Source organism: Xiphophorus maculatus, chromosome 12, assembly GCF_002775205.1.
Source record: "Xiphophorus maculatus strain JP 163 A chromosome 12, X_maculatus-5.0-male, whole genome shotgun sequence".
Classification (NCBI taxonomy): Eukaryota; Metazoa; Chordata; class Actinopteri; order Cyprinodontiformes; family Poeciliidae; genus Xiphophorus; species Xiphophorus maculatus.
The window spans coordinates 13,210,277-13,237,523 of record NC_036454.1 but is presented as its reverse complement, the minus strand read 5'-3'; the positions used below and the strand labels follow the sequence as shown (position 1 = coordinate 13,237,523).

Sequence of the window (27,247 nt, the reverse complement as noted above, 5' to 3'; positions counted from 1 at the left end):
ACTGGATTTCAGCTCTCACTCCTGCTCCGTCTCCGAGGATTACCTTCACAAACCTCTGCCCTCTGTACTACTTTCCAGTGTACTCCTTCTTTGAGATGGGATGAAACACTTGTTTATTTGGGCCAGCACTGTGTTATCATATTGCAGTAGTTTTTTTTCTGTGTCTAAAACAGAGGAGCAGATCTTCACCAACTATTTCATTTTTATTTGCCACTTTACAGTCCTATGCAGAAGAACTTTTATCTCTGCCCTCCAATTTATCTTTTTTCTTGGTGATTATTCAGTCCTGGTGTGCTTGGTTTGAAAGCAATGTGACAGAAAGGAGACATTTCGCGGAGTGAATCCAGACGAGGGACAGCACGCAGACAAAGGAGGAGGTGAAAAGACTGAAAGTCTGAAGAAAAGACAAGGCTGACACTATCAAGAGCTCTTTTCTTTTTAGGGCCGATTGAATCTGTGGCGCCAGGCATTCTGGGTACCCATAGGGGTCAGGAGAACCAAGTGTGAGCAACATTTGTACAGATGTTGTGTTATTTTTATAGCTCTACTCCATTTGCTGGGTGGCATTTCCTTCAGTGTTAACAACCAGGTTAACTGCACACAGACGCGCCCAGGGACTCCAGCCAATTTTTTTTATTGTTACGCTAACTCAAGCAATTTTTCTCTCGCTAACCCCCTCCACCACCATCACAAAATGTGAGGAGAAAAAAAAAATCCAAATCCTTTCTTCATATACGTAACCCGGTGAGTCCAACTCGACCCCTGAAAGCTCTCCCAGCCTCTGTGAAAGATAGATTTATGGTTCCTAGAAGGCAGAATGGCGGAACTATACAGTAATGGTTTTACCTCTCAGGAGGTAGCGATGCTAGACTATGCTCCTTTGCTTCCCCATACGAGGGCTAAATTAGCAACCTTAAGTGAGAGCGCTATTCATGTCCTGAATACAGCTGTTTAAATGAAATAGCAGTTGAAGCTATCACAAAAAAACTACATAAACAGTTTGCATTTCTGGTTCATAATGGATGAATGCCAGGTTGTGTAACTCTCCCCTTAGAGAAGCTTAGAGTCGCAATTTTGCATGACAGATTTAAGCATTAGTTTTATTTGTTCAATTCTGATGTTCTGCAGACAGAGCAATTATCCAGAGTATAAACTTTAAGTTTCATTGTTTTGCAAAGAAAGAAAAATAAATACATTTGAAAAATACAAAGAAGAAATTTTGTGTGCTGTTTTTTAAAGCACTTTTTGGTATAAGGACTGTTAGTACCAAGTTATGCTGATTTAAAAAGAAGATGTTTCAAATATGGCCCAGGCCAGGGGTGTCAAACTCCAGTCCTCAAGGGCCACTGTCCTGCAATTTTTAGATGTGCCACAGGTACAAAACACTGGAATGAAATGGCTTAATTTCTTTCTTTTTGTGTAGATAAGTTCTCCAGAGTCCTGCTAATGACCTAATTATTCTATTCAGGTGTGGTGCAGCATACATCTAAAAGTTGCAGGGCAGTGGCCCTCCAGGACTGGAGTTTGACACTTGTGGCCCAGGCAGTCCAAGCTACAACTTCTTGGTTTGACTAAAAAAAGCAGTATTTTATTCTAACATCCACACATCATCCAAATCCTCACATTTTATTTTTCTGCTAATGCAACTGCACTGGCTCCCAGTTTACTTTAGAGCACATTTCAAGATTCTTGTTTTAACATGGAGAGCTCTGCATGGGCAGACACCAGGTTATAGTAGAGCACTACTGCACCCATGTATCCCCAGTTCCATGAGATCAGTGCATACTAATAGTACTAAACTGAAAATAAAGGGAGACAAAGCCTTTTTGTCAGTGGCTCCAATACTCTGGAACTCCTTTCCTTGGGCACTAAGTTAAGCAGACTGTGGCTTTCTTTAAAAGCCATTTAAAAACCTATCTTTTTGAATCTGCTTTTGTTTAACAAGTCTTGTAAAACACTTTGTGATCTTGAAATGTGCTACATAAGTAAAGTTTTACTTATTTACATATGTTGGGGGCTTGTATACATGACAGTCATTCTATTCTTAAATCCATTTATCAGTTTTGAAAGAAACACTCAAGACAGACATAAAATATGGGTGGTGTTTGAAGGAATAACCGTGAATATGGACAAATCGTGTAAAACTGTTTGCAGTAAAATTGACACCTAATTTTCTTTTCACCAATAACTACAAAAGTCCTTCCACATTTATGTCTATAAAGACTCAGTGTTAATTCGTCCTTAGCAGTCCAAAGCTCTTGGTATGAGAGTGTTCCAAAGTTACTTTTAGACGTTTATTCAGAGTGGTCAGAGCATATGGCCTGAGGTAGACCAGCCAGTATCTGCTGTATATAAAGGGAGAAGCTGATTCAACATTTTCCATGTTTTAATGTAGCATGATGATTCTGGGAAGCTGTGATCAGAAATACAGGAATTTCCAGAGAAGGTAACCAGTGTTTGACTTGTTGATTTTTCTTTGGTTGGAAATGGAGAGAGAGCGGGGCTAATATTTGCCTCCTGTTTTTGAATGGAGTTTCATTCTCTTGCACTCATCCATGTGTAAAAGGAAACATTTCTGCAGTCTGCTCACCTGTAGAATGTTATGGTAAAACATAGTTGATTTTCACAGAATCGTGGCAAAAACAGCTGCAGCACCACAGTCTTTACTGAATGTTAAAGTCTTTTTTCTTATTTCTAAAGGCTAATTACAGTTCAGACTACAGTTTTCAGCCCAACATAAATGAAAATAACCTTCAAGTGCGTGTACATTTTAATGTAAGACCTGTCAGCAGACCATATTGTTAAGTGTGTATTAGCAATGGTTGCTGTCATTAATCCATCCCTTTCTGTGGGTTTTGTAGCTGACTCGACAGAGACTCGTGGATGCAGATGGGATCATCAATCCTGGGGCTTTTTACATCTACCTAACCGCCTGGGTCAGCAATGATCCCGTCGCTTATGCTGCCTCACAAGCAAACATCCGTCCACACCCTCCCGAGTGGCTCCACGACCGGACTGACTCCATGCCCGAGACACGTCTCAGCAGTAAGTCAACACACAGGATGGCCTTGCAGTGCAATGCAGTGGTGTCTCAACACTACCTTTTGCTGGTACCGTGCTACCACGCTCTGAGTTGTGTTTACCTCTTGTGGTCTGACTTATTGCTTTGTGTCCATCTCTAAGCTCAAAATGAGGTAATAGACTTTGCTGGACCAGGCCAGAGTGTGCAGTTGCATGAGCTCAGGTTGCAAAGCTGAGAGCTGGGACACAACTCGGTGTTGTTCCTGTGGTTCAGTGGTATAATCCTGGCTACCCTGGGGCTCTTGCAAGCACACTCACACACACTTTATTAAAACTCAGTGACCCTAATCATACCACACAACCTGCTCTCATTTCTTTACCACAAACAGACTGAAAATCACATAAAACTACAGTATGCTCTTATTTGAATTTAGGAGAACCTGAGTTTGGATGGGATGAATGACTGGAGAACTTGTAGGAAGTTTGGGACTGGGATAATGTTATTGGATTAGGTTCTTTACAGTGTGATCCACCAGTGTAGATTTATGCTGCTAAGTGTTTTGAATTTCTTGCTGCAATTACAATTTCAGGATTTGACACAGACTCTCAGTTGGGTTTAGTTTTGGACTTTGACTAGGCTATTCCAACCACGAGAACCTGTGGTCTAAAACCATGCCGTTGTAGCTCTGGCTGTATGTTTAGTGTGTTACTGCTGGACCGTGACTTTCTGCTGAGGTTATCTTCCAGGATTACTATGTATTTAGCTTCACCCTTCTTCTCATCAACTCTGACTATCATAATCTTGTTCCCACCCATTGATGCTGCCAATAATATGTGCCACCTCAGGGATAATGTATGTGTCTTTGAAAAAAACTTCCCCTGAAAAAATGGAAAACCAGTGTATTGCTTTCCTTCCATTTTAAAGTTTAAACAAAAATGTAGTTTTGTAGTTACAACATGACAAAATGTGAAAATGTAGAACGGATGTATCAATACTATTAAAAGACACTGTATACAGACATGCAGCTGCTGAGTAATCCTTTAAATAGTTATTTTTGAAACTGCCATATGCACCAAAGACGTGACAGCATGAATCTGAATAAAAACTGTTTTTCAGCAAGTATGACTTCATTGCTGAGTGACAGGCAGCTATACGTGTTTGTGCATTTATATTATTCTTTATGTGGTGGTGCTGTGTTTAGGGTGTGGTAATGGCAATGATCCTGACATTGTAATTACGGTGAATCAACCTTAGTTCTGACAGTCTGCTGTGTCTGGAACTGATAGGCCCTCATTAGGCAGACTTGGCTTCAGTCTGGCCATGTTCGAGTCAATGGAGCTCTGTTTAACGCACCTCTGCACCCCACCTCCACATAAGCACAAACACAGTCACCCACAGATGTAGCTACGCCTTGAATAAAGCTGAATTTAGGATAGATAGACCACAACATGGTATAGATGAACTGTCTTAAATGATCACTGTGGATTTATTAAATTGTTGCCAGAGCCCAAACAGGACAGATTTGTATTATCTGCAAAGGTTATTCTTCCCACTGTTGTTTTAGCTGGTCTTTCCCCTTAGTACCCAGCAGCATTTAGTTCCTCAAGTTAAAATTTATCCATGTTGTTATAAAGAATTTAAACCAAGATCAGTACATATCCATAGAAAGTAAATGAATCTTCCTCTCACTTCTTCTCCGTTCAGTTCCTGCTGCCGAGCCCATCGAATATGCACAGTTCCCCTTCTACCTCAACGGGCTCCGAGAGACCCCGCAGTTTGTGGAGGCCATCGAGAGCGTGCGAGCAATCTGCAACAACTACAGCCAACAAGGCCTGCCCTCCTACCCCAACGGCTACCCTTTCCTCTTCTGGGAGCAGTACGTCAGTCTGCGGCACTGGCTTCTCCTTTCCATCAGTGTTGTGCTTGCCTGCACCTTTCTAGTCTGTGCCCTGTTTCTGCTCAACCCGTGGACCGCTGGCATCATAGTAAGTGTTAATAAAAAAAATGAAATCAAGTATTGAAGAAAAAAGCTTTTGTTATCTTAAAATCTATTTAGCATTTTATACTGGCAGTCATTGCAACTAGTTTTGCTAAAAGAACATTGCCTAAATGAGTTGCAAATATGTCTTAACATGTAGAAAATTCTATTTCCTTTTTTAATAGCCTCTTACATTGCTGTGCTTTCTGTGACTTCATGTTTTCACACCTAACAGATTCTGAGAACTGTACTCTGATTAGTAATTTCCACACCAAAGACCATTATTGGTGTTACAACAGCTTTTCATCACTTAGACAATGTCCAGTCAAGAAGGATCAATTAAGCTAAAAATCTTCCAATTCCCGGTGTACCTCTAATCTTTTTTTTTGTTTTTTTTCAATAAGTAAAAAATCAAGCAAAAAAACCCATTCTGAAAATAAAACTGCTTTGAGAGTATGATGATAAAAAAGTTTGAAAAAAGAAGGGATGCTGTGTGATATCATGGGCCCCTCACCAGTGTTTATCTTGTGCTGTTTTGTTGGGCCACTGTGTTTAGTCTAGTCGGACACTCCCAGACATCAATGCTGAAATAAATGTTGAAAGAACTCTAAAGTTTCTCCAGCAGCTAGTTTCCACTCTGACCCTCATAAAAAGTAGTCTTTGTCCTGTGTTTTCCATCCTCTGCTCTTGTCTTTTACTAATTGTCTCACCCATGAAGTTTCCATGGACACAGGCAAGCAAATAGGGTGCATTTATACAATGTATAATGTATAAACTTCCAGGTACTTCATTCATACAGAAACACACATACAGATCACTCTGGTTATTCTCTCTGCTGCGTTGCACTTTATTATAGGCAGTTGCTAGGCCACCTGAGGCATTAAAACAAGGTAGGAGGGGTATTCATGGTCATCTGTCAGGCTTTACTAGCAACATCAAAAGGTTTGTTACAGAGAGGCATCAAGAAACAAACAACTAGCTCTACAAGCTTATAGCTAGTTGCTTAACACTGCATTGTCTCCATATACAGATTATATTTTATCAACTTAATGTTGGTGCTATAATAATCATCAAATATGATTTGCATTCTGTATTTCCATTTCCATTTTGCATTTCCTCAGGCGTTTAGACAAAGAATCCAAGCTTTTGATACCATTGTTTATATAACAAATAGTAGAAATTTGATCATTCTTAAGATTCAAAATGAGACCTGAATTTCATCTTGAGGTACTGTTTACTTAGTATTTTTGTCCACTTGTTAGCAGATTTCCTTCATACAAATACATCTTAAATTACCTCTAGTGGACACTCGTGCACAGAGCTCCATTCCCTGCCCACACTGGGCCTCTTCAAAGGATTTAGGTCTCGCGTAACCTGACACCTGTCAGCTGATAATGGTATTTACTCTTAGTTAGTGCCCTGTCCTGCTTTGCCCGGGAAAATCCACTCTCCACACAGAGTTACACACATTTTGCTCACATTCTGATGTCTTGCTGCCTGCTGAGTACAGTCAGAGTTTAGATCAACTGTTAATTTCAAGGTCATCTACCCAGAAGACCTGATTTGGGTGGGTGTGGATATTTGATTTTCTCCATGTGTTCTCCACCCACCAATCCTTCCTTCCATTGCAAAGACAGCTGTGATAAATTCATAGTGTATAGTGTAATTCAATGTGTAAATTGTAGTGTGTTTGTTTACTGAACTCCAACATGAAATATTTGTAAAAATCACACAGCTCGTGTCTGAAGTGATGATGTACTATACATTTAGTTTTATGACTTAGTAAGTTGAGTAAAATTTCTTCTTACCCTTTCAGTATTATAACTGTGTCCTTGTTGCTTTTGTCATACAAAATACAAAATAAACAAATTTAGAGCTAAGTTGCTTAGGAAAATTGCATTGTAACCCTGTTTGGGAGCACATTGCACTTTAAGGCACTAGGGCTTAAGTTATTTCTCCCAATTTGTGCATTTGTGTAGTACTAAGAGAATGAATGTGATGTCTTTTGGGATAGTTCTGCTTTATTGTTTTTCTGATGCGTCCTACAAACCAGTTTCCCCTTGCGATATGTATAAAACTGAACTGAACTGTTTCCAGACCATCCAGCTGACCATTCTTCATTTTATTTTTGAAATATTGATGTATTGTTGTATGCAACTTCAGAAGATATGAGATGTATTTTGAAACTTTGGAGAAGATTAGAAATAGTTTTTTCCCTGAACTGTATGTTAAATGTCTCTTTTTAAGTAAACCCACATTTCTGTCTGACAGAAAGCTCTTTTTCATCCTCAGGTGCTTGTGCTCTCTCTCATGACTGTGGAGCTTTTTGGCTTCATGGGACTGATGGCAATCAAGCTGAGCGCCGTCCCTGTGGTCATTCTCATTGCCTCGGTGGGCATTGGAGTGGAGTTTACAGTCCATGTAGCTCTGGTAGGCCAATAAAAGCATGCTCTTTTCAACACCAGTTCTGCTATGCTTCTGTTTTGATTTTTTGACTTAGGTTTTTAGGGGAAAAAGGCTGTCCAAACTAACACGGCATGATACAAAAAAGTTGTTCCTTCCTAAACCTCGTAACTGGTTGTGCCGCAGCATCTTCTGTTTATTTATAATTTAAAATTTATTTGAACAGGGACAAGATATGAAACAGTGTTACATTTAAAAGAAACTATTGTCCTGTCTATAGGCATCTTACTCAAAGACTAAAAGCTCCCACATACTTCATCCGAAGTCCCGAAATGAACTTTCATTAACATAGAGGCGTGACAAAACTTCGACACAAAAAGTCGACACAAGGCCTGAGTCAACCTATTTTGACAGAGTTGTGGTGAGGAATTATGTACATTTCTTCATAATTCTAAACTGTAGTTTTGAGCTGTTCTTTTCACAAGAGATGTAAAAGCACTAATGATAATTGTTTGATTACTGACTATTTCAAATCTGGGGTCCTTTAAATGAGAGATGATTGTGCAAAGGATGTTATGTTTCCTACTGAATTGGAATGTCTTTTTAAAGTTCTATTACTCCTTTTATGGGTGGCTTTGAAATTATTTCACTAATAATGAAATCTCTCAATGAATCTAATGAAACCTCTCAGGGGTGCAAGGTTATGCATTTATGAAAGACAAATGCATAAAACTACCAAAGTTCAGAGTTCTCACAGTTTTAAAAAGTTTTCTAATATAAGGACTGAATTTAATTTGGGAATACAAACCAGATAATGAAAATAATCTACTTTTTGGATTTTCTTAGAGCAATTTTGACAGTGTAGACACATCTGTGAAGGATCACCACTGTTTTATGTTTTCTCCATTTATGGGTAATAGCTCTCACTATGTATTGCTGTTTTATTTATTTATGTTATCATCATTATCATCATGGAAATAAAACAAAATCAGAATAAATCTCACTGTCGTGTAAATTATTGACAATACTTGATATCTAAAGAGATGTGCCTTATTTAAGTGACCTTACCCCCCCAGAAAAGATTTGAACTGTATGTTTGTCTGTATTTTAGGCATTCCTGACAGCTATAGGGGATCGTCACAAACGGGCAGTGCTGGCACTAGAGCACATGTTTGCTCCGGTGCTGGATGGCGCCTTCTCCACTTTACTGGGTGTCTTAATGCTCGCAGGCTCTGAGTTCGACTTTATCGTCAGGTGAGTACAACAAGACTTTGTCATAGGATTGCACTTAAAGGTTATCATATGGCAGTTGTGTGGCGTCCATAGTCTGTTGAGACCATGTTTAAACCTGCATTTTGCAGGAATGTCCCTGAGCCACCATTCATGCATGAAAGCCTCTCTCTTTCTGCATCTTTCTCCATCAGTCTTTTTGTTTTACACCCCTATATCTGCACTGCATGCTCTGTTTCTAAAAACATATATTTTTTCTAGCATGAGATGTCTTGAGGATCTCCCTAAAAATTGCAGAAAATGTTTTATTGCTATCCTTCTCCATGACCATGTTCAGTATTTCCTTGTGTTGAAACAATTGAAAGATGGACTTTAAGTTCAGATGAAAGTAATAAGAACAGATAAAGCTTCAGTTTTTTTTATTGTTTGTTTGTTTGGGGTGGCAAGGGGGATGATTGTAGAGAAGGATATTAAAACAAACTACAACTGTGGAGTCTCTATTGGACGCCAGGTTTTAAGCATTCTGTACGTTCCTCTCTGGACTATTATAGGAATATTCCTCTAAGCAAATAGGCTCAATGCATGCATTCTTCTTTGCACTTAACTGTACAAATTTGTTGACCTGTTCCTTTAAGAACTGGGAGCAATGAACTCTATCTGATCTGCAATTACACAAACTGTGCTCATGTATGTACATGCCAACAGTTACACACAGTCCCTACATATAGACACGCATACACACGCCGTCATACTCCCTGACCCTGTAATCATTGGGGTCAATGATGGCATGCCTGCACGTCCACACATACACACATGCGTATCCAAACACACAAACTCAGGAGGCCAATGGACCTTCGCTCCTCATCTCCAGCGGTGTGCTGCGCCTCTGGCTTCTGCCACGGTCTGGGAGCCTCCATTTAAAGGTCCTGCTGTTGTCAGAGCAAACAAAGCGGCGCCCCAAGACGGTGCAATAACAACAGGGCCCGGCTCGTATTTTTCTGCATGCGCTGAAAGAAATGTTTCCCTGGCTTTCTCTGTCAGCCCTGTGAATGTTTTCACTCTAAACAGTCCGGTGGGACTCACTGCCCGGTATGTGGGCTGCATGCATCCATATGTACAGTAAATGTAATTCAAGCAATGACATAGAATTTACCAGCGCTGGTGTTTTAGATTGATTTACAAGAATGGTTTTGATGTGTACTAAAAGTATAAGATGGATGCTTTGAAGCTGTAAAAGTGCACGTGTGTGGTCAGTAGGTGGAGTCAAGGCATAATAAATCAGATCAGATTTTCTACCTCATACTGGCTCTCGGGACACTCATAAGTTAGCTAATTGGACAAGAATTTGAATGAACTAACTAACTAATGAACTATCCATCCAACATCCTGTTTCAGTAAAATAAATCATAGTAGCAAGTCCCTTACTTGACACATTTTATTTATTGCTTTTATGTAATTCAATTTAATTGCCTGTTTTTCATTTTTAGAAGCCAAAAATTACATCAAATGTTTAATCATTTGGACCTTTTCTTCCCAATTAATTTCAAGCTAAAGGTTTGCAAACAGTATGTTCAAGCTACAAGGCTTAATGTGGTCCCGATGCTGTCATGAACAGTCTGGAATCTGATCTGAGTTCTTTTTTCCAGGTCCGAATTAGTATGAAAAGTATTTTAATGCCGGACTTCATTACCTATTCTACTGTGTAAATGTTTCCTTACCTCTGTCCTTGCATTCTGTATTGTGTCCGTTATTCCTATCTCCTTTTTCCCTAATGTCTTTCTTTTTTCTTTTTCCCTCAGTTTTTTCTTCCCTCTTTCCTTCTGTCATACCACCATTCATTTTGTCCTCCTGGCCTTAATTTCTTTGTGGTGTCCTATCTGTTATACTGGAAACTTTTCTTATTTCCTTGTGTCCTTACTCCATTCCTTTATTTCTTTCCTTCAGTTCTTTCTTATGTCCTCCTTAAGATTCTTGGGCCCTTCCTTTCTTGTGTTTGCACCCTGTCTCCTATCCTTCTTTCCTTATTTGCATTCTTTTGTCTTTACTTCCTTGTGTGATTTGTTCTTTTCTTATTTCCTTCCTCCTACCTTCCCTTCTTGCCTCATCCATTCATCCATTTTCTATACCCGCTTGTCCTTGCATGGTTCTTGGGGGGGCTGGTGCCTATCTCATACAGGTGATAGCCGGGTTATATCCTGGATAGGTTGCCAGTCCATCACAAGGCCCCTCTGGCCTCATGACTTTCCTTACTGTCTTTCATTCTAAGCGTACTGCAGTCCATGTATCGACCACTCTTCCTCTGTTTTCTCCTTTTTTCTTTTCTCTTTTTTCCTTGTGTCTTTCTTGTGTTCTACATACAGTACAGACCAAAAGTTTGGACACACCTTTTAATTCAATGAGTTTCCTTTATTTTCATGACTATTGACATTGTAGATTCACACTGAAGGCATCAAAACTATGAATAACACATGTGGAAATATGCACTAAACAAAAAAGTGTAAAACAACTGAAAATACCCCTTATATTCTAGTTTCTTCAAAGTAGAAACCTTTTGCTGTGATTACTGCTTTGCACACACTGCATTTTCTTGATGAGCTTCAAGAGGTAGTCACCTGAAATGGTTTTCACTTCATAGGTGTGCCCTGTCAGGTTAATAAGTGGGATTTCTTGCCTTATGAATAGTCATGAAAATAAAGAAAACCCATTGAATTAGAAAGGTGTGTCCAAACTTTTGGTCTGTACTGTATATTTCTTTCATGTGCCCTTAAGTCTGTCTGTCCTTCTTTCCTCCCTTACAATTCTTTTTTGATGGTGCCATATGTAAATATCTACCTTAAATTCACAGTGAATGTTTGTTTCTTATAATTTGAAATGACTGAGAAATCTGGAAAAAGGAGTCAGAAAAAGTATGGGATTTCCACATGAAAAATGTGTAACCTTACTTTTATAACAAAAGCCAATGCAGTCCATACAACCAAGACATGAAAAACACGAACAGCCATCAAGTGTTCCTTTCTCCATTAATTAAAGTCTATTCAAAATATAACCCCACCACATATGATAAATGATAAATGTAGAGCAAATATCCTAACTGGATAGCTATGCAATGCAAATTTTATTGAAATAGTCCTGATTAACTAAACGCAGGACTGATCTCATTGCAGCCTTCACTTAAAAGTTGGCAGCCCCGTCTAAACTACAAAGACTATTGTAGCAAAACACTACAGTATCATCTGTATAGCACACAAACAAATCAGAACCTCAAGTGATCCAGCCTCACTCAAAAGTCAAAAATTGCACAGATAGGCTAGCTGCCGTGTATCTGGGTGTCCTGACAGTGTTCACATGGCTAGTGGCAAAGAGAGCTCTTTCTCATGTAGGTGACTTGATTTGAGTGAGGGCGAGATTCAGAGCAGAGAGTGTGGGGTCTTACCTGATACATACAGATTTAATTAGATGGAGGGGATTGTGGAGTGGCCGGGAATTTCACAGAAGCTTAGCTGGAAGGAAGGGAGTGAAGAAGATGGAGAGAAAAATAAAAAAATTGAGAGAGGAAAGAGGCCAGGGAAGGGTGGTGCTCTCAGGGTTTCCTTCTTTTCGTCCCTAGACTAAATTGTTTAAATTCTATACCCTTCACTTCATTTGTTTGCCCCTCTCTCTTTTTAAAACCAGAGAGGAAAGAGAGGCCCCTGTCCTTTTGTACCCCCCCTCACTTTATACCCCAATGTCCTCCCTCTTCAACCTCCTTTACCCCCTCCGTTCACATTCCACTCCGCTTTGTTTTCCCCATGTTTGCTTATACACTGCACACCCAAGAGAGAGTGCCCTCACCCCAATAGCTCCTCCTCCCCCTCTACTTTCCCCCCCCTTTTATTCCTGTGCCTTTGAATTAACCAGCTCTCGCTAATTATGCTTCCCCTTTCTTTTCTTTCTGTGGCTTCTTTAAGACTAACCCTCTTTGGCAGGGCTTAGACACACACAAGGTACCTTTATGTTCTGCTCCTCAGAACCACAGTGCACGCATCAGCTATCTGTGGGGGGTTTGTACATGTGTGTTTTATTTGGGGAGTGGCTGGTGTCAGTGTGGAAGTATTATTTTGGGCATGAGTGGTGAATGAACCTGCGCATTTCTCTCCACATGTAAACATCTGTGGTCTTTGGGGGTATTTTCTTTGTTTCCTCATGTCTGTCTTTGTTAGTCTAAGTAACCCTATGCCCATGCTTTTTGGCAGTGTCATCCACTTTACTCCATGTTTGTTTTACTGTATTTTTAGAAAATGTTTTAAACAGGCAAATAAATAGTAAATGCTGTTTTCCAGCCTTTGCAATAGGTTGGCATTTTTATTTACTCTTTTTAATCCTTTTCATATATTTGTTTTATATTGCAGGTATTTCTTTGCAGTGTTAGCCATCCTGACAGTTCTTGGAGTCCTGAATGGATTGGTCCTTCTCCCAGTATTATTGTCATACTTTGGACCTTATCCAGAGGTATGATTTAAAAAACTGAAACCTCAGCCAGAATGCAGTCTTAATCAACCAGGGCAATTGTGTTTTTATCAATAGAAAGTAGGGATATAATTTAATTCATTCCAGGGAAGAAGCTTGAATGGCAGTTTCGAGAGGAGCGGCCACTTCGTCACTAAGTCAGTGACTTAGTCCACAGCATACCAAAAATTTTTTTTTTGAAAATTCAAACAGTTTGTTCCAATATGACTATGTCCCAATGCACAAAGCAAGGTCCATTAAGAAAGATTGTTGTAGAAGAAATTGACTGACATGAGGTCCTGACCTGAACTCGAAAGAACACATTTGGGCTAAATTAGAGCTAGACTCTGAGCCAGGCCTTCTTGTCCAACATCAATGTCTGACCTCAAAAATGTGATTCTGGAAAAAATTGTTTAAAAAAAAAATCCTCTGAGACCTTTAATAAGGAAATCCTTACTAAATGAGTTACGGTTACAAAAGTGTGGGCCAACTGTCTATTAAATGCTACGGATTAAGAATGGGTAAAACTCTGCTGATTTATGAACTGAAGGGTTTGAAGTCAGTCCTCCCCATCGTGACTGTGTGAACCGAACAAGTTAGTTTATCCTTTAGTAATTAAATTGTTCCAATACTATGCCAACATCCGATTACCATGACAATTTTAACTTTGTTGGTTAGTCGGTTCCTCTCAAGTGTCAAGGGCTTTTTAATCTAATGTGATTGAGTGCTTTGAGCCAATTTGTTTGTATTCTCCTCCTTATTTGGAGGTTATAATGGTAGATTACAATACCTCACAATTTTAACCTATCCAGGTGAAGTTATATGCAAGCATCGATTGGATGATGCATTACAGAACAGACTTAATATTTATGAGAAATATTGTGAAATCTTGTGCTGAGATCTTGTATACCTCTTCTAATACCTAATGGGAGTAGAGTCTTTATTGAACATTACAATTGTGATTTTGTCAATAGAAAGTGACTTATAGATGTTCAAAAACTGATTGCTTTCCTCTCATTGGCCAGGTTTCACCCACTGACGGCCGAAGTCGGTTACCCACCCCCTGCCCAGAGTCCCCCCCTCGAGTGGTCCATTTCTCGGTCCGTCCACACCAAACCTCTGGACCCGTCACGAACTCTGGTGCAGCCACAGACTCGTCAGACTCAGAGTACAGCTCTAATGCCACAGTGTCTGGAATAAGCCAAGAGGTACAGAACTACAACCTTTACCCTCACAGAGGACAAACTCAACCAGAGGAGCAGCACCACCACCTCCGGACCAGCAGGGGCAGAGTGGCCCGGTCAGAGGAGGAAAGAAGAGTGGGGTCAGGACAACGGCATTCACCAAGACAACAGCCTGACCCCCCAGCCTATACTGTGTCTTCGGTAGGGAACTATCACAAATGGATTTTTCTTTGCATGTGTCAGATTTACAAGAGTGTCTTATTGTGGTCTCTACAGTTTGTTCCTTCTCAGGGTTGTGACTCTGGTCTCCAGCATGGCAATACTCAGCGAAACTGCAGCAGGGACCCCAGGGGCCAGCAGCACTGGCAGGCCTCGCCCCCGGCCCAACCGCGCATGGACGCTTTTGAAACTGCAACTGAGGCTGGGGGCCATCACACCTCTCGCAGTTACAGAGAACACTCAGCAGGCCACAGCAACCATTCTTCCCACAACTCACAGCCTCATCATCACCAACAGCATCATCACCACCTCCCGCACCAACACACCAACAACGCTCCTTTTTGTCAGCCCATCACCACAGTAACTGCATCGGCCTCGGTCACTGTGGCCGTTCACCCTGTGCCATTTTCCACCCAAGGTCCAGCTTCCTCCTTTCCAGAATACACGGGAACAGACAGTTACTACCCATCGGGGCCAGAGGAGTCAGAATCGGCTTTCCAAGACCCCCACGTGCCTTTGTACACCCACACGGGGGGTAGGGAGGCTAAGGTGGAATCTGTGGAGCTTCAGGATTTGGAATTAGAGACAGCTGACACGAACCATGGCCAACAGGCTAGCTGAGGTGATACTTCGGTTCCTTTAGCATATTCATAGATAGATTTGTTTCATACACATAACTGGCTTAATCACGGACTATGCATACAACAATAATACTAGCAATGCACAGAGAAATCGACAAGTCACCAGAATCCGTTTAATTCCATACCTTAGTGCTACTAAGTTGAACTAACAAGAAAATTATTTAGTGTGGAAGTTGTTACTGAAGGAAGAAGAATTAAAGGTATATTGTATGCATCAAATCATCAAATTAAAGTACTTACCGGGCAAGATTCTGAAATACAATTTGTTCATTGGCCCTTTAGGTGAATGCTAACGTTCTGATTCAGTCCTTGGTAAAGGTTTAAAAGGCTCCATTTTTAAAACTAATGAATAAAAAAACTATTATTCATTATAATAAGAAGAGCAAAACTTAAAAGGTAAAAAGAACACACACATTTATATTAAAATTCAAAATAATAGTTTAAAAGGAGTAAAAATGCTAAACAGTATAGAGTGAACCAATATACATCAGTGGGAGTTCAAAAACAATGCAAATCTGCGGAGCTTTAAATTAAGAAAAGATTACCCTAAAGATAGGGTGCGGTAATCATGCAGGTTGATAAATTACCATACAAATGAAAACATCTCCTTGTTCTAAGATCGGATTTTTACCTCTGAAACATGGCTGTTAACACATTTTAACCCTAATACTTTAGAGCTTTTTTTTTTTTTTTAACTCAGCACACAAAAAAAGCTTTTAATAAAAAACATGATCTTTTCAGTTGAAATTGTTTGTTATAGTTTTAGAGATTTATTTTAATATGAGATTCAAATTACTGATTCAATTACCTTGAATTACTGATTCAAGGAAAGGTCTCATTTTTTGTTTTTGAGCAGCCGATCGCCAGTTGGAAACTGATCTAGATGAAAATCATCTTGATTACTTTCACCAGCCTATTTCTCTGTGCATCTCTAACAATAAAATTACTTACTTAGTGTCTGAATGTAAAATGTCTGACCATCCATCTTAATGCACGTACTGTTTTTTTCCAGATCTGGGGAAGAGAAGCACTATGGCCAAAGATGGACTCCCCTGTCTTGCTAAGCAGTTGACCAGCTTGGCACAACCCCACATCTGACCCCATGTAGCGTAAAAGCTTGCCAGTGTTGCCATAATGGTGCTCAATGTTACTGTAACACAGTGGACTCTTGTTTTAGATATTTCTATCTATATTTAAAAGATTTATACATATGTAAATATAAACAAATAGTTGGTATAATTTTTAGGAGCTGTACAACTCCTACTTGTTAATAGACTGGGGCTGTATATGTTGTAGGTGTGTATGGATGCATGAATGTGTGTGTATTTTGATTACTGTTCACTTCTCTGTGGATCTGTGCCAATAGGAAGCTCAATGTAGGACAAACATGCCTGTCAGCATTCACAGTTGCTGCTCAGAACTTTATTTTTTTTATACTAATGTCCATTTTTAACACTATGCAAATCTCTCTTCAAACAGAACCAGTGATCTGTCAAAGTATATGAGTGTGTGTGGGTGTGTCTGTGTGTCAGATTGTGTAATGTGAAACAGCTCCATTCACCAGATGCATCCTCAGTTCAGACTAACATTTACACTCATTTAAAACATGAGGGAAACTGTTAGAAACATCCAACAAAGCTATGGTATATCTGTTTGTGTGTGTTTTTATTATTGTATAAAGGTACGCTTGTAAAACTATTAATTTTTTTATCACAAACCTGTGGTAGATATGAAAGAATTACTGTTTTAACTTGACACGCTATGCGTGCTATTTAAAATGAGTTGGTATGAAGACATTTTAAGATTTTTTTTTTTTCCTTTTTTTTATTTTAGTTATGGCCTTGAAACCTGTTTCTGCACTCAGCTATGTATCACTGTCTGTTAGGCTGGTTGTATTTTACTGTAAGAGGTTTTGTGATGTTAAACAACCCTGGCAGGCTCACACAGGTTCTGAGCAACCTCAGAACCCACCTCAGAAATTAACTCTTACCTTTTACAGGGACCTTCACGTTACTGATTCTGGAACAGGGTCAAAAAAACAAGGTGCTACCTCTGCACCTTATAAAGTGGCTTTGTCTTGTGGATAAGCTAAAGCTCAAACTAATACTGTATGACCCAACTCAAAATGGCACTTGACTGTGTTTCATTCACAGGAATATATCTCGCTTGAAGTAGCTCTTTCTGTCTATCCGATAAGCTAGACCATGCAGCCTTCGAAGGGCTCAGACCAATAAGGCCTCATATTTTGCTGTGTGCGTTTGTGTGTGTAGTGGTTTTCTTCACAACTCCTGTCCTCTGCCTGGATCTGAGACCCCCGTTTATTTTATGACAATAAAGACAACTGGTCATGGTTTGGCCACAGCTGTCCCCACTGACCTCCGCTCTTAAAAATCCACAGCATAAGGCCATGACACTAATTGGATGTCTCCACTCAGCTGCTAAATTGCACAAGCCTGAGCCTTATGGGGGTGGATGAGGAAGAATCGGGTCTTTTTTTTTTGTACCCCACCTTCACCAGATATGGCTTGCTGGTGTCAGTGCCAACAGGCGTACCTGTACACTTCTTGGGCCCCTTTGGTCTCTTTCCATAACAACCTTTTCTTACACTCCGACTCATTCTCGAACATTCATAGGTTTTTTTCTCCTGTTCACTGAGCTGTGGTGATTCTCAAAACCCTACACTCCTCTGTTTTAATATCAAGTTTTTGTGATGTAAAAATATTGGTCATGGTAAATATTTCAAAACCTTTTCCTCATTCAATGTGACATTACAACTAATAAAGAATCTAACCTGTATGTAGGGAAACAGCACTCCAATAACGTGGTTGTATAAACCAATACTTCATTTTTTGTACTTAGTCTTCATTGGCAGGAGTCTGTAACCGTCCCCACATCTCAACCTGGTAATTGTAGTGCACTCTGCTTGACAAAAGTTCCCCAAATTTATCACAATAAGCAGACATTTTCTCCCCCTTCAGATGATCTCACAGATTTTGTCAGATTTTGCTCTGAACTATAGTGAGGCAATTCCAGTGCTTTAATTTCCCTCTTATAAAATAACATCATTTTGTCACTGATTCAAATATGTGCGTGGACTCAACAAGAGGAAAAAAAATTCACGCATCTTTTCATTAGATTTGGAGAAATTAGCAGTTACTGTAAATTCCCAGCTGTGCCATATTTTCTCCAGCTGTTGCTGTAGTGTGCTCTGGTACCTATTTAATGCTGTGGGAATTGTTTATAGCCTTCCCCTGAGTGATACCTTTTAATGTTGAGAAAATTTGAATCATCTGTAACCTCCCCTGTGCAAACTGTGGCTTTAGCTAAAGTTGGCAAATGAACAGGCAATCCTTCTAGGGGCTCTAAAATGTAATTTTGTGTAAATAGATTCACTGTAATTTAAGGGAAGTGAAATGTGAAGACAAACTAAATGTTACAACTGAAAAGAATGTTCACATTTTTACAAACAAGTTGGTGCAGCTTTGTATTTTTCATATTTTTTATTTAAAGAAAATTTTTGTTCCCTTTAGTTGCAAATATATGTATGCAATTTTAAATAAGGAGACCATTTTGAACGGATTTATTAAGAGTCTCACTTTTTTACATCACAAAAAATAGGCATTTTAATGGGGTGTGTACTATTTGAGAGCCACTGTACATCAGCTGCTTGCCTGAAATGGGTTACTTTCTTTGTTGTTTTAGTTTTGTTTTTTGTTTTTCCTCCCATTTGTCACATTGGCAGCAGCGGAGAGAATCATAGCTGGCAACTATTTTATTCATTTTTCTGTTTGTACTTTGTTCAATTTCTATATTTATATTTTTGTAATATAAAAAATATGTTTTTTATTGTTAAAATGCCAGTGGATAACAAAATGCAGGGATTTTATGTCTATTGAAAAAAACACTATTACAGTAATGTTTTTTTTACATTAATGGAGTTGATCTGTATAAAGTGCTTACTAATGTTAAATAGGAAAAGAAGAGTATATAACGTTTTGTTTTGTACACAACAGATCTCATCATAGCTCTTAGAGGATTTTAAAAGGAAAAAAATCAGACTTTTACAGAATGCCATTTTTTTTTTTTTTTTTTTGGTCACTGTTGGCGTGGATTTATGCTGTTTTCAGTTACAAAGATAAATGTATGCCATATAATTTATTTATATGAAAATTTATTTTTGTAGTGTACATAGTAGTTGTCAAGGTATTTGACAGAAGTATATTTCTAAAGAGTTTATATGTAATGATATACCATAAGAAAGAAAGAAAAAAAGAGAGAAAAAGCCTTAAGGTGCACACTTTCATTGCTAACTGTTGTGTGAGACAACATGGCCGCCTCCCCTTCAGTATTATGTTCCGATCCTTGGAGAGAGACAGCTGTTTCTATGGGTTTATCAGAAGCTAGCCATGAAAGTAGAAATTTTGTACTAGCTCTCTAAATATTAATGTTCAAACACTGATAGAATTCTAACAAATGAAAATATAACTTATTTGTCTCTTTTGTTCATAACTTTAATAAATGGAAATTTTAAAAAGAAAGCTTTGGTCTTACTGTTGTTTCATGAACACCCCTTCTAACTCCCTCTTACTACCTCTATCCTCTTTCTTGACATCTGGTCTCCTGCCCCTGCAGCCCTCCCTCAAAGCCCACCCAGCTCCGCCCCTGCAGCTCCCTCCTCCACTCCCTGTTCTGTATGATTTTGATTGACAGCTTTATAGACTGCAAGGAAATTGGTTGTAGTTACAATACAGCTGGCCTGTTCAGAGTAATGAAAAAGGGCATGTGGTCCTGAGCTCACTCCACTGATGGTGGAGCAAGGAGGGCTTTGTCAGCTGCATGGGTGGCAAAGAAGAGGTTTTGGGAAGGAGGCCTTAGCTGAATTTCAACAAAGTGTCATGATCAAGGCAAAAATATGCAATAGATTTTGAAACTTGCTTGCATGGGGAAAATTGCTGACCCTGGATCAGCTGTAAGAGGAAGGCAGTAGGCATGTAATTATCTTTTAAAGCCAATAAAAGCACCAAATTCTGCTTGCTGTCTTGGAAACGACCGCACATGTTTGCAGAACTCAGCGCTCGGATGTTGTGCATCATGTTTTGATCTTCTCTAACAAGACTTGACTTTTTTATGCTGTGGTTTCATGAGAGCGAGGAGCTAAGGTAGAAGACTAATGCAGAGTTTGTCGTGTAGCAGTCAGGACACAAATACAGACAGCTGTGAATAATACAGAGCAGAAGGATGTTTAAATGGTGCTTTTTTCCCCCTTGTATATATAGAGCCTTTCCAAAGTATTCCTAAACTCTGAAGTTTCCCATATTTCGTCCTGTTGGTACCATATCACAAACTGTATTGTATTTTATTGGGATTTAGATAGACCAACTTAAAGTAGTGCATGTTTGTAAAGTGGATGCTAAAATGCTTCATGTGCCATGAATTTGTAGTCAGCGTCATAAGTCAATAGTTTATAGAGCCACCTTTTGTTGCAATTACAGCTGCAGGTCTTTCAGGACCTACTGTAAATCTACCAGCTTTAGAGATGGAATTGTTTACCCATCATCTTCCTGCATAATAGCTTAAGCTCAGTCAGATGGGGCTGAGAGCCTGCAGAGACATCAGTGCTCTAGTCTTTCCACAGCTTTTCAGTTGATTTAGGTCTGAACATTGACTAAACCATTCCTTTGTCTGTCTGGCTGTATTCTGAGTGTCGTCCTGTTTGAAGGTGGACCTCAACCACAGTCCCAAGATTTTCTGCAACCTCTAATAGGTTTTCTTCAGGAATTTTCCTGTATTCAATTGCACTCCATTTACTTTGGCCAACTTCCTTGCCTCTGCAGAAGAAAACCTCCCCACAGCATGATGATGCCACCTCCATGATTTTCCATTGCAATAGTGACTTCAGGTTGCTGTGATCACGTAGCTTTTTGCTTAGCGGCTAATTTTGTGTTGGTCTGTTACAAAAAAATCTCAACATTTTGAAGTTGGTGCAAACACATTGGACAAAATGTGAAAGTGCTTTATAGAGTAGTAATGCTTTACTAAAACACATTTTTCTAAAAGTACAAGACATCCTAAGAATGAATGTGCCCACCCAAAGCTTGGTTCTAAGGGACATGGTTCATTGAGTTGCAATGTTGTTAAGATTTCTTTCACCAGAACTCCCCTCATCTGTTCAAGGACCCCAGGTCACCAAACCAAGACACCCCCCTCCAAATGGCCCTGCCTTACCCTTTAACCCCCCCTTACCTCTTGTTTCCTCACAAATACATCTGCACACCCCTACACACACTCTTAAACTCCCCTCCCACTCTGGAGAGTGCTTCACTGAGGCTAACAAGCTCAAGGTTGTTAATGAATAAGTGTTTCCGGTACCTGTCCTTAAAGCCAACAGAAAGGGGGTTGGAAAGATGGGGGAAGCATAAAAGTGGGGGCAATTAGGAAGTTTATTCCCTTCTGGACTACTAGAGTGTTAGCCATGGCTTTCTGCCCAGCTCACTTGACAACAGCGGACATTCAGCTAAGCTTATCTTTCTTTATGTAACTTTTTTGCTTTCTTATCTGCAACCTACATTTGTAAATGCAATTATAGACAGGGATTTCCTGGTTTTTGTGTTTAGCTCCCTCTTTTCCATCTATCCATCCCCCACCTCCCAACCCTTCCTTCTCTCCATCGCTCACTTATTCCCTGAAAGGCTTGTCCATCATCACATGCCGGCAGAGCTAAGCCCTCCAAGAGTATACTTTGCTCCACATGAATGATTGCTCTGTTGACATGACTGCACGGGACACACACATGCATGCACGATCACTCCTGCCAAATCCAGGGCCTGGTTTGCACATTCTTTATGAACAGGGGAGTTTAAGAATAAATCTGCAGGAAACATCACATGGTGTGTTGATATGACTCCAGATCCAAACTAATACGGGTTTTGCCTTTGGGGGCCTTAGAGACACCTTGAAAAGCGTTCAACCATGAACCTGCTTTTGTGTCTGTGCCTGCTCGTCTGTGGGCGACAACAAACTTAAGAACAAGTACTTTTAGCGTGATTGACGTCAAAGCCATGGGAGCTTTGTAAATGTTCAACCTTAAGTTGCAGAATTTGACTGCACTAAGAACAAAAACTGTGTATTGCAGCTGCCAGTGGGTTTACAGACTTTATATTCTACACAGAAATAGACAGAGAAAATCAAATATTTACATCCTGATAGTTACATACACTGTAAGAATGGACAGACATGTTTTTCATACTATTTGGCATTAGATGGGATTAAGCTTTCCTCCTTTTGGACAGTTTTGATTACTTAAAGTGTTTCTATTTGTCAAATGCCAGAATATAAGGCAAGAAAATATATTAACATTTTTTCAAAACTTAAAATTGAAGAGTTTACTTACTAACTTTATTTTAAATCATATTACTTAGTTCAAATGCTTTGGGTATTCTTTCAAAGGTTCATCACAAGATTGCAGGAATTTCAAGCCATAACATTTGACAGAACTGGTGTAACTGAGTCAGGATATGGCATATTTTGGATTCCCAGTGTTTGATTCACAGGGACTCGTTGGACTTGGCTGCTTCTTTCATCCTCCACAGAAGAACTGTTCTTCCTACAATAGCAGTTCTAAACAAGTTGTAGGTCCAAAGCCCTTGTCACTTACTGGGCTCAAACAGACAGTTCTCCAGGCAACAGTGCTGCGTGAGAATTATATAAATAACATATTTGTTGCGTTTTGATATATTATAAAGAGATAAGCAGTAGAGTTGTGATACAAGTGCATATTTTGTTCATATTTAAACTCAAATAGCTGTAGAAGGTTTGTTCAGTCTTCTGTAGCCTATCTAACCTTATTTTTCTCAATAACTCTGTAAATGGTTATGAAGTATTTGCTAAACACAGTTTTTGAATACACCATTTTAGCTTTCCAGGAACTGTTTGATGAATAGGACAAAACTTGGGAAGCAAAGTACCATTCAGATCTGGGAGAGCAAGGGAAGTACTTCCAACTTTAAAAAAGAGCTGACATGATTCACTGCGCACTGCATAGCATTCAGAATCATCAAGTATGCGAGACAATCAGCTGCAGAGCCAACAGTTGGATCTTTCATCTGGGAAAACGAAAGACATAAATCCAGCTGTATAATAAATTAAAGAATTTTGTTGGTTGTTTCTTTCCATACAGTGCCTTGCAAAAGTATTCGGCTTACATTTTCCTACATTCTCACAAAATACAACCACAAAACTTCTGTGTATTTTATTTTGATTTTATGAGATAGATCAACATAAAATAGTCCGTAAATACGCCATGAAATAGAAGGAAAAAAGAAGAATAAGCAAAACTTTGCTTCCCGACAGACTCAAAGACATCAGGATCTTTTGACCAGAACTCCTTCTTTCGCATTTGCTGTATCCTCTAGGTGGATTTGGGAAAGCTTTGAAGGAGATTTCTTATTGTTTTCTTTTAACAATTAACTACTTGCTACTTTCAACTGTTGGGCCAATAAATAATTCCACCTATAGTTTTCTGCAGCTCTTCTGGAGTTCCTTCAGGCTTCATGACTGCTTCATTGGCTTGTCAAACAACCACATCTCACTTCTCTGATTCATTTTTAAAAATGTTTTCATTCATCTTCATAATAATGTGATTCTTTGAGTTAGTCTCTTACTTGAAACAACCCATAAAATACATTGATGACAGAAAATGTGGAAATGTTTAATTAGGCTGGACCTAACCACTCTGCTCAGAGATAGGACACTTAGACTTTTGACCAGCCAGAGATTAAGAAGGGACGTATAAAAATAGCCAACGAATTGTAGGTAATTAAGCATAAGGTGTAACTTAGCCATAAGGAATGGCCAGAGAAAAGACTGGAAGTTAAGATGAATGGAAAAATGGAGGAGGAAGAGGGGTAAAAAGAGAAGGGTTGGTGGGTGGGTGCCGGTTTGTGCAGGGAGTAGCCGTATGAGAATAATTATAATGACTGATGTTGTTTACTCCCATTTCCCTTCGCATCATTTATTCTGTTGAGGTAGAAAACCCACCCAGCCCCCTTTGCATTTTCTTTTTGCGTTACAGACGAGCACTCCAGAGTGGTGCCAAGCCAATGTCACAATCTCCCCCTCATCCATTTACACTGGAAACATTTTTCCTGCCCTCAGCTTTCTGCACTCCTTCACTTCTGTTCTGCTTCCATCTGCCTTTGCCTTTATCCATCTTGTTCCATTCCCTTTCTTTTCATTACTGCTACGGGTGTGAATTCTCTGAGCACATGTGAGATGTTAGCATGATGTACGTCCGTTTACACTGAGGAAGACAAACTGAGGTTGGATGGTGTCATGCTTTCTTCCTTTTGTTTAATGTAGTCCTGGTGGGCACTCACACACAGAACCAGATGAGCACCCCACCACCCTCTTCCTTGTTTAAATTGTGCTGTTTGTCTTTGCCAGAAAACATGCAACATTGTATGGAAACAGATGCTTCATTCTAAACACCACGTAGGGGGGCAGTCAGTCCGGGAATAAGGGAAATAGAAAGAAACCCACAACTAAATATTTTCATGTGTGACTGAGATTGTTGAGCAAATTTACAATTTTCTCAAAGTCAAAGTAGATGCCTTAAACATTTTTTGCAGCCCTAAGCTAGGAATAAAAATAAGGCTGACAAATTTCTAAAATAGAAAAAAAAGAAAGCCGTATATTTGAGGAGGGTCTTTTACAGGATGATGATGGTATTCACTTTGGAATTTACTAATGATCTGCCCATTCACAAAGAGGCTAGGAGAGGAGAAATATTTTTTTTTCCTTCCATCTGTGCTTATTGATTCTGGCACCATGACAGACACCTAATGAGGAACAGGACATGGAGAAAAGCTCTGAAGACCCTCAGAGGGAGACTTCGCCCGTGTGTCAAGACAGACTAGCAGAAAATATATAGTAATGCACTGATATGCATCAACGTTGTTGAGCTTCCATCAGAGGACACAGAGAATGACAATGATGGACATGAAAATTAGTAACAAAACTGCTCTGCTGTTGTTTTCTGAATGACTCTCAAATTGTAAAGAGATTTTTCTTTACTATGTTTTGTTAGTTCATTACAATTTGCAGACATTTATGCACAGTGCCTTGCAAAAGTATTCATAGCTCCAGAGCATTCTTACATTTTGTCAAGCTATAACCACCATCTAAAATGCATATTATAGGGATTTTATGTGATTCTTCTTAGATTATAAATAACTCAATCTCAGGCACATCAGCTCACCTAAAAACCAAATTGTTTCCCTTGACTAACAGTGCTTGGTTGCCTTCTTTGGGCTATGTCCCTCAACAGTGATGTCTTTCATATTTCTTTGTGTGTTTTATATTTTATGAAAATATATCTGTAGCCTTTGGTGACTAGTTTTGAGACTCCCAGATAAACATGCTCTCAGCTGAATACCTACATGTGCACACTTGAGCTTAAACAAAGACTCAATTAGTGTAAAAGCTATCAGAGAAGCATTTAGAGCAGGAAGTGTGTAATTATTGCAGACAGAGGGGCAGATAGATGGATGTGTTTGTGTTTAACACTCCCACTCAATTTCCCTGCAATCTACTGGACTAATAGAAAGCAGGTGTCTCACTCCCCGTACCTCCTTCTCTCCCTTGAATTTGCTCTCTTGTGTGTTGGTGTGAGTGTAAAATATCTCATGGTAAAAAATTGATAAAAAGCTCTGGTATCAGGTTGTTGAACTCGTGGAATAAAGTGAACTTTGAAACAAGTTCCTGTTAAATTTTGAATGACTTTAATTTCAGGTTTAGTCTACTCAAAACCCACAGGTTCAAAAACTACAAAGATAGTTTGATTTAAACACAGTCTCAGACTGTGCAGGTTTTAGTTTGGTAGTCACAAAAGTTTAAATGAAACAACGTAATATCAATCAGTCAAACATAATAATAAAGTCGATTTACTACTATTTTGATTTTCTGAGCCTTCAATACAAACTGAAGTTGAATTGACTTGGCTTCTGGAAAAACAGAGCTTAAACATGACAACTGCAATGCATTAAACAAAGACGAATCGTAACATCATTGCATAACAGAATAACTTAAAAATATGAAATAAACAAATAAAGTCTATGGATATTTAACAAAAAAGCACACCGTTTATAGAATTTAATAAGTTAAAATTTTAATTCAATATGTAAAAGAATATTAAAGCTGTAAATAACCTTATTTTGCAAACAAAACACATAAATATTGAAATTTTGATGCATAGGCAATTGTCATCTGCCATTGTTTTGTGATGTATGCTGTATTCATAATCAATAAATTAAAATATCCATTTTGTTTGTCACATTAAAAGTGTCTTTAGTATAAAATTACCTTTAAGCAGGCATTAATCATGGTTTTCACAAACCCCGCATATTTGTACTAAAACTGTTTTAGTGGTCTGATGCAACAGTCAATTCAAAATGGGAAATTATCAAATTTAACGGAAATATAAACTTGAAGACATCAGTCTCTGTAATTTATTAAATGTAATTCTGTTAATGAATTTGCTTACTGAAATATATACACTTGTCATTAATATTCTAATTTAATGTAATTTATTGACTGTATATATGTCTTCTATGTTTCAGTGCATGATGAAATACTTTAAACTGTCCATTGTCTTGCCTTATTAGTGTTTTCACCGCCTACTGCACCAATGGGTAGGCCTTTGATGCAAAACACTCGTATGTAAAAATTAAAGAGTTAAATGCATATGTATGCAGCTGTGGTTTTTGATAGCACTGTTGCCTTGCAGCTAGATGGTACTGGGTTCAAACACTGACCTGCATTCTCTTCCTGTATGTATGGGTTATTCTCTGGTACTCCAACTTCCTCCCATGGTCCAAAAACGTGACTCACACTTGACGTCCTCCCATGATCCTCTGTGTCTCTGTGTTTCTCTATAATGGACTGGTAATCTGTCTGGTGTGCGCTCTGCCTCTTGCCCAATGACTGCTGGAAATAGGCACCTAATCCTGCAAGGGTTAGCAAGCATAGGCAATAGATGGGTTACGTATGCTTTTTTAAGTAAGTGAAATATTTTTTAATCGGTGAAAAA

At 39.1% G+C, this 27,247-nt stretch overlaps 1 protein-coding gene across 1 annotated transcript in view; it reads left to right on the top strand.

Annotated features, from left to right (window-relative positions):
- ptch1 (patched 1) overlaps nt 1-19,700 on the top strand; it is a 65,402-nt gene extending 45,702 nt beyond the window's left edge. Inside the window, exons 17-24 of the mRNA XM_005794902.2 lie at nt 2,862-3,045; nt 4,727-5,007; nt 7,293-7,430; nt 8,515-8,657; nt 13,022-13,121; nt 14,144-14,503; nt 14,579-15,143; nt 16,175-19,700. Coding sequence (XP_005794959.2) covers nt 2,862-3,045; nt 4,727-5,007; nt 7,293-7,430; nt 8,515-8,657; nt 13,022-13,121; nt 14,144-14,503; nt 14,579-15,142 — 1,770 coding nt within the window. The 3' untranslated portion in view covers nt 15,143; nt 16,175-19,700. The remainder of the gene's footprint in view (nt 1-2,861; nt 3,046-4,726; nt 5,008-7,292; nt 7,431-8,514; nt 8,658-13,021; nt 13,122-14,143; nt 14,504-14,578; nt 15,144-16,174) is intronic.
- The last annotated feature ends 7,547 nt before the right edge of the window (nt 19,701-27,247 follow it).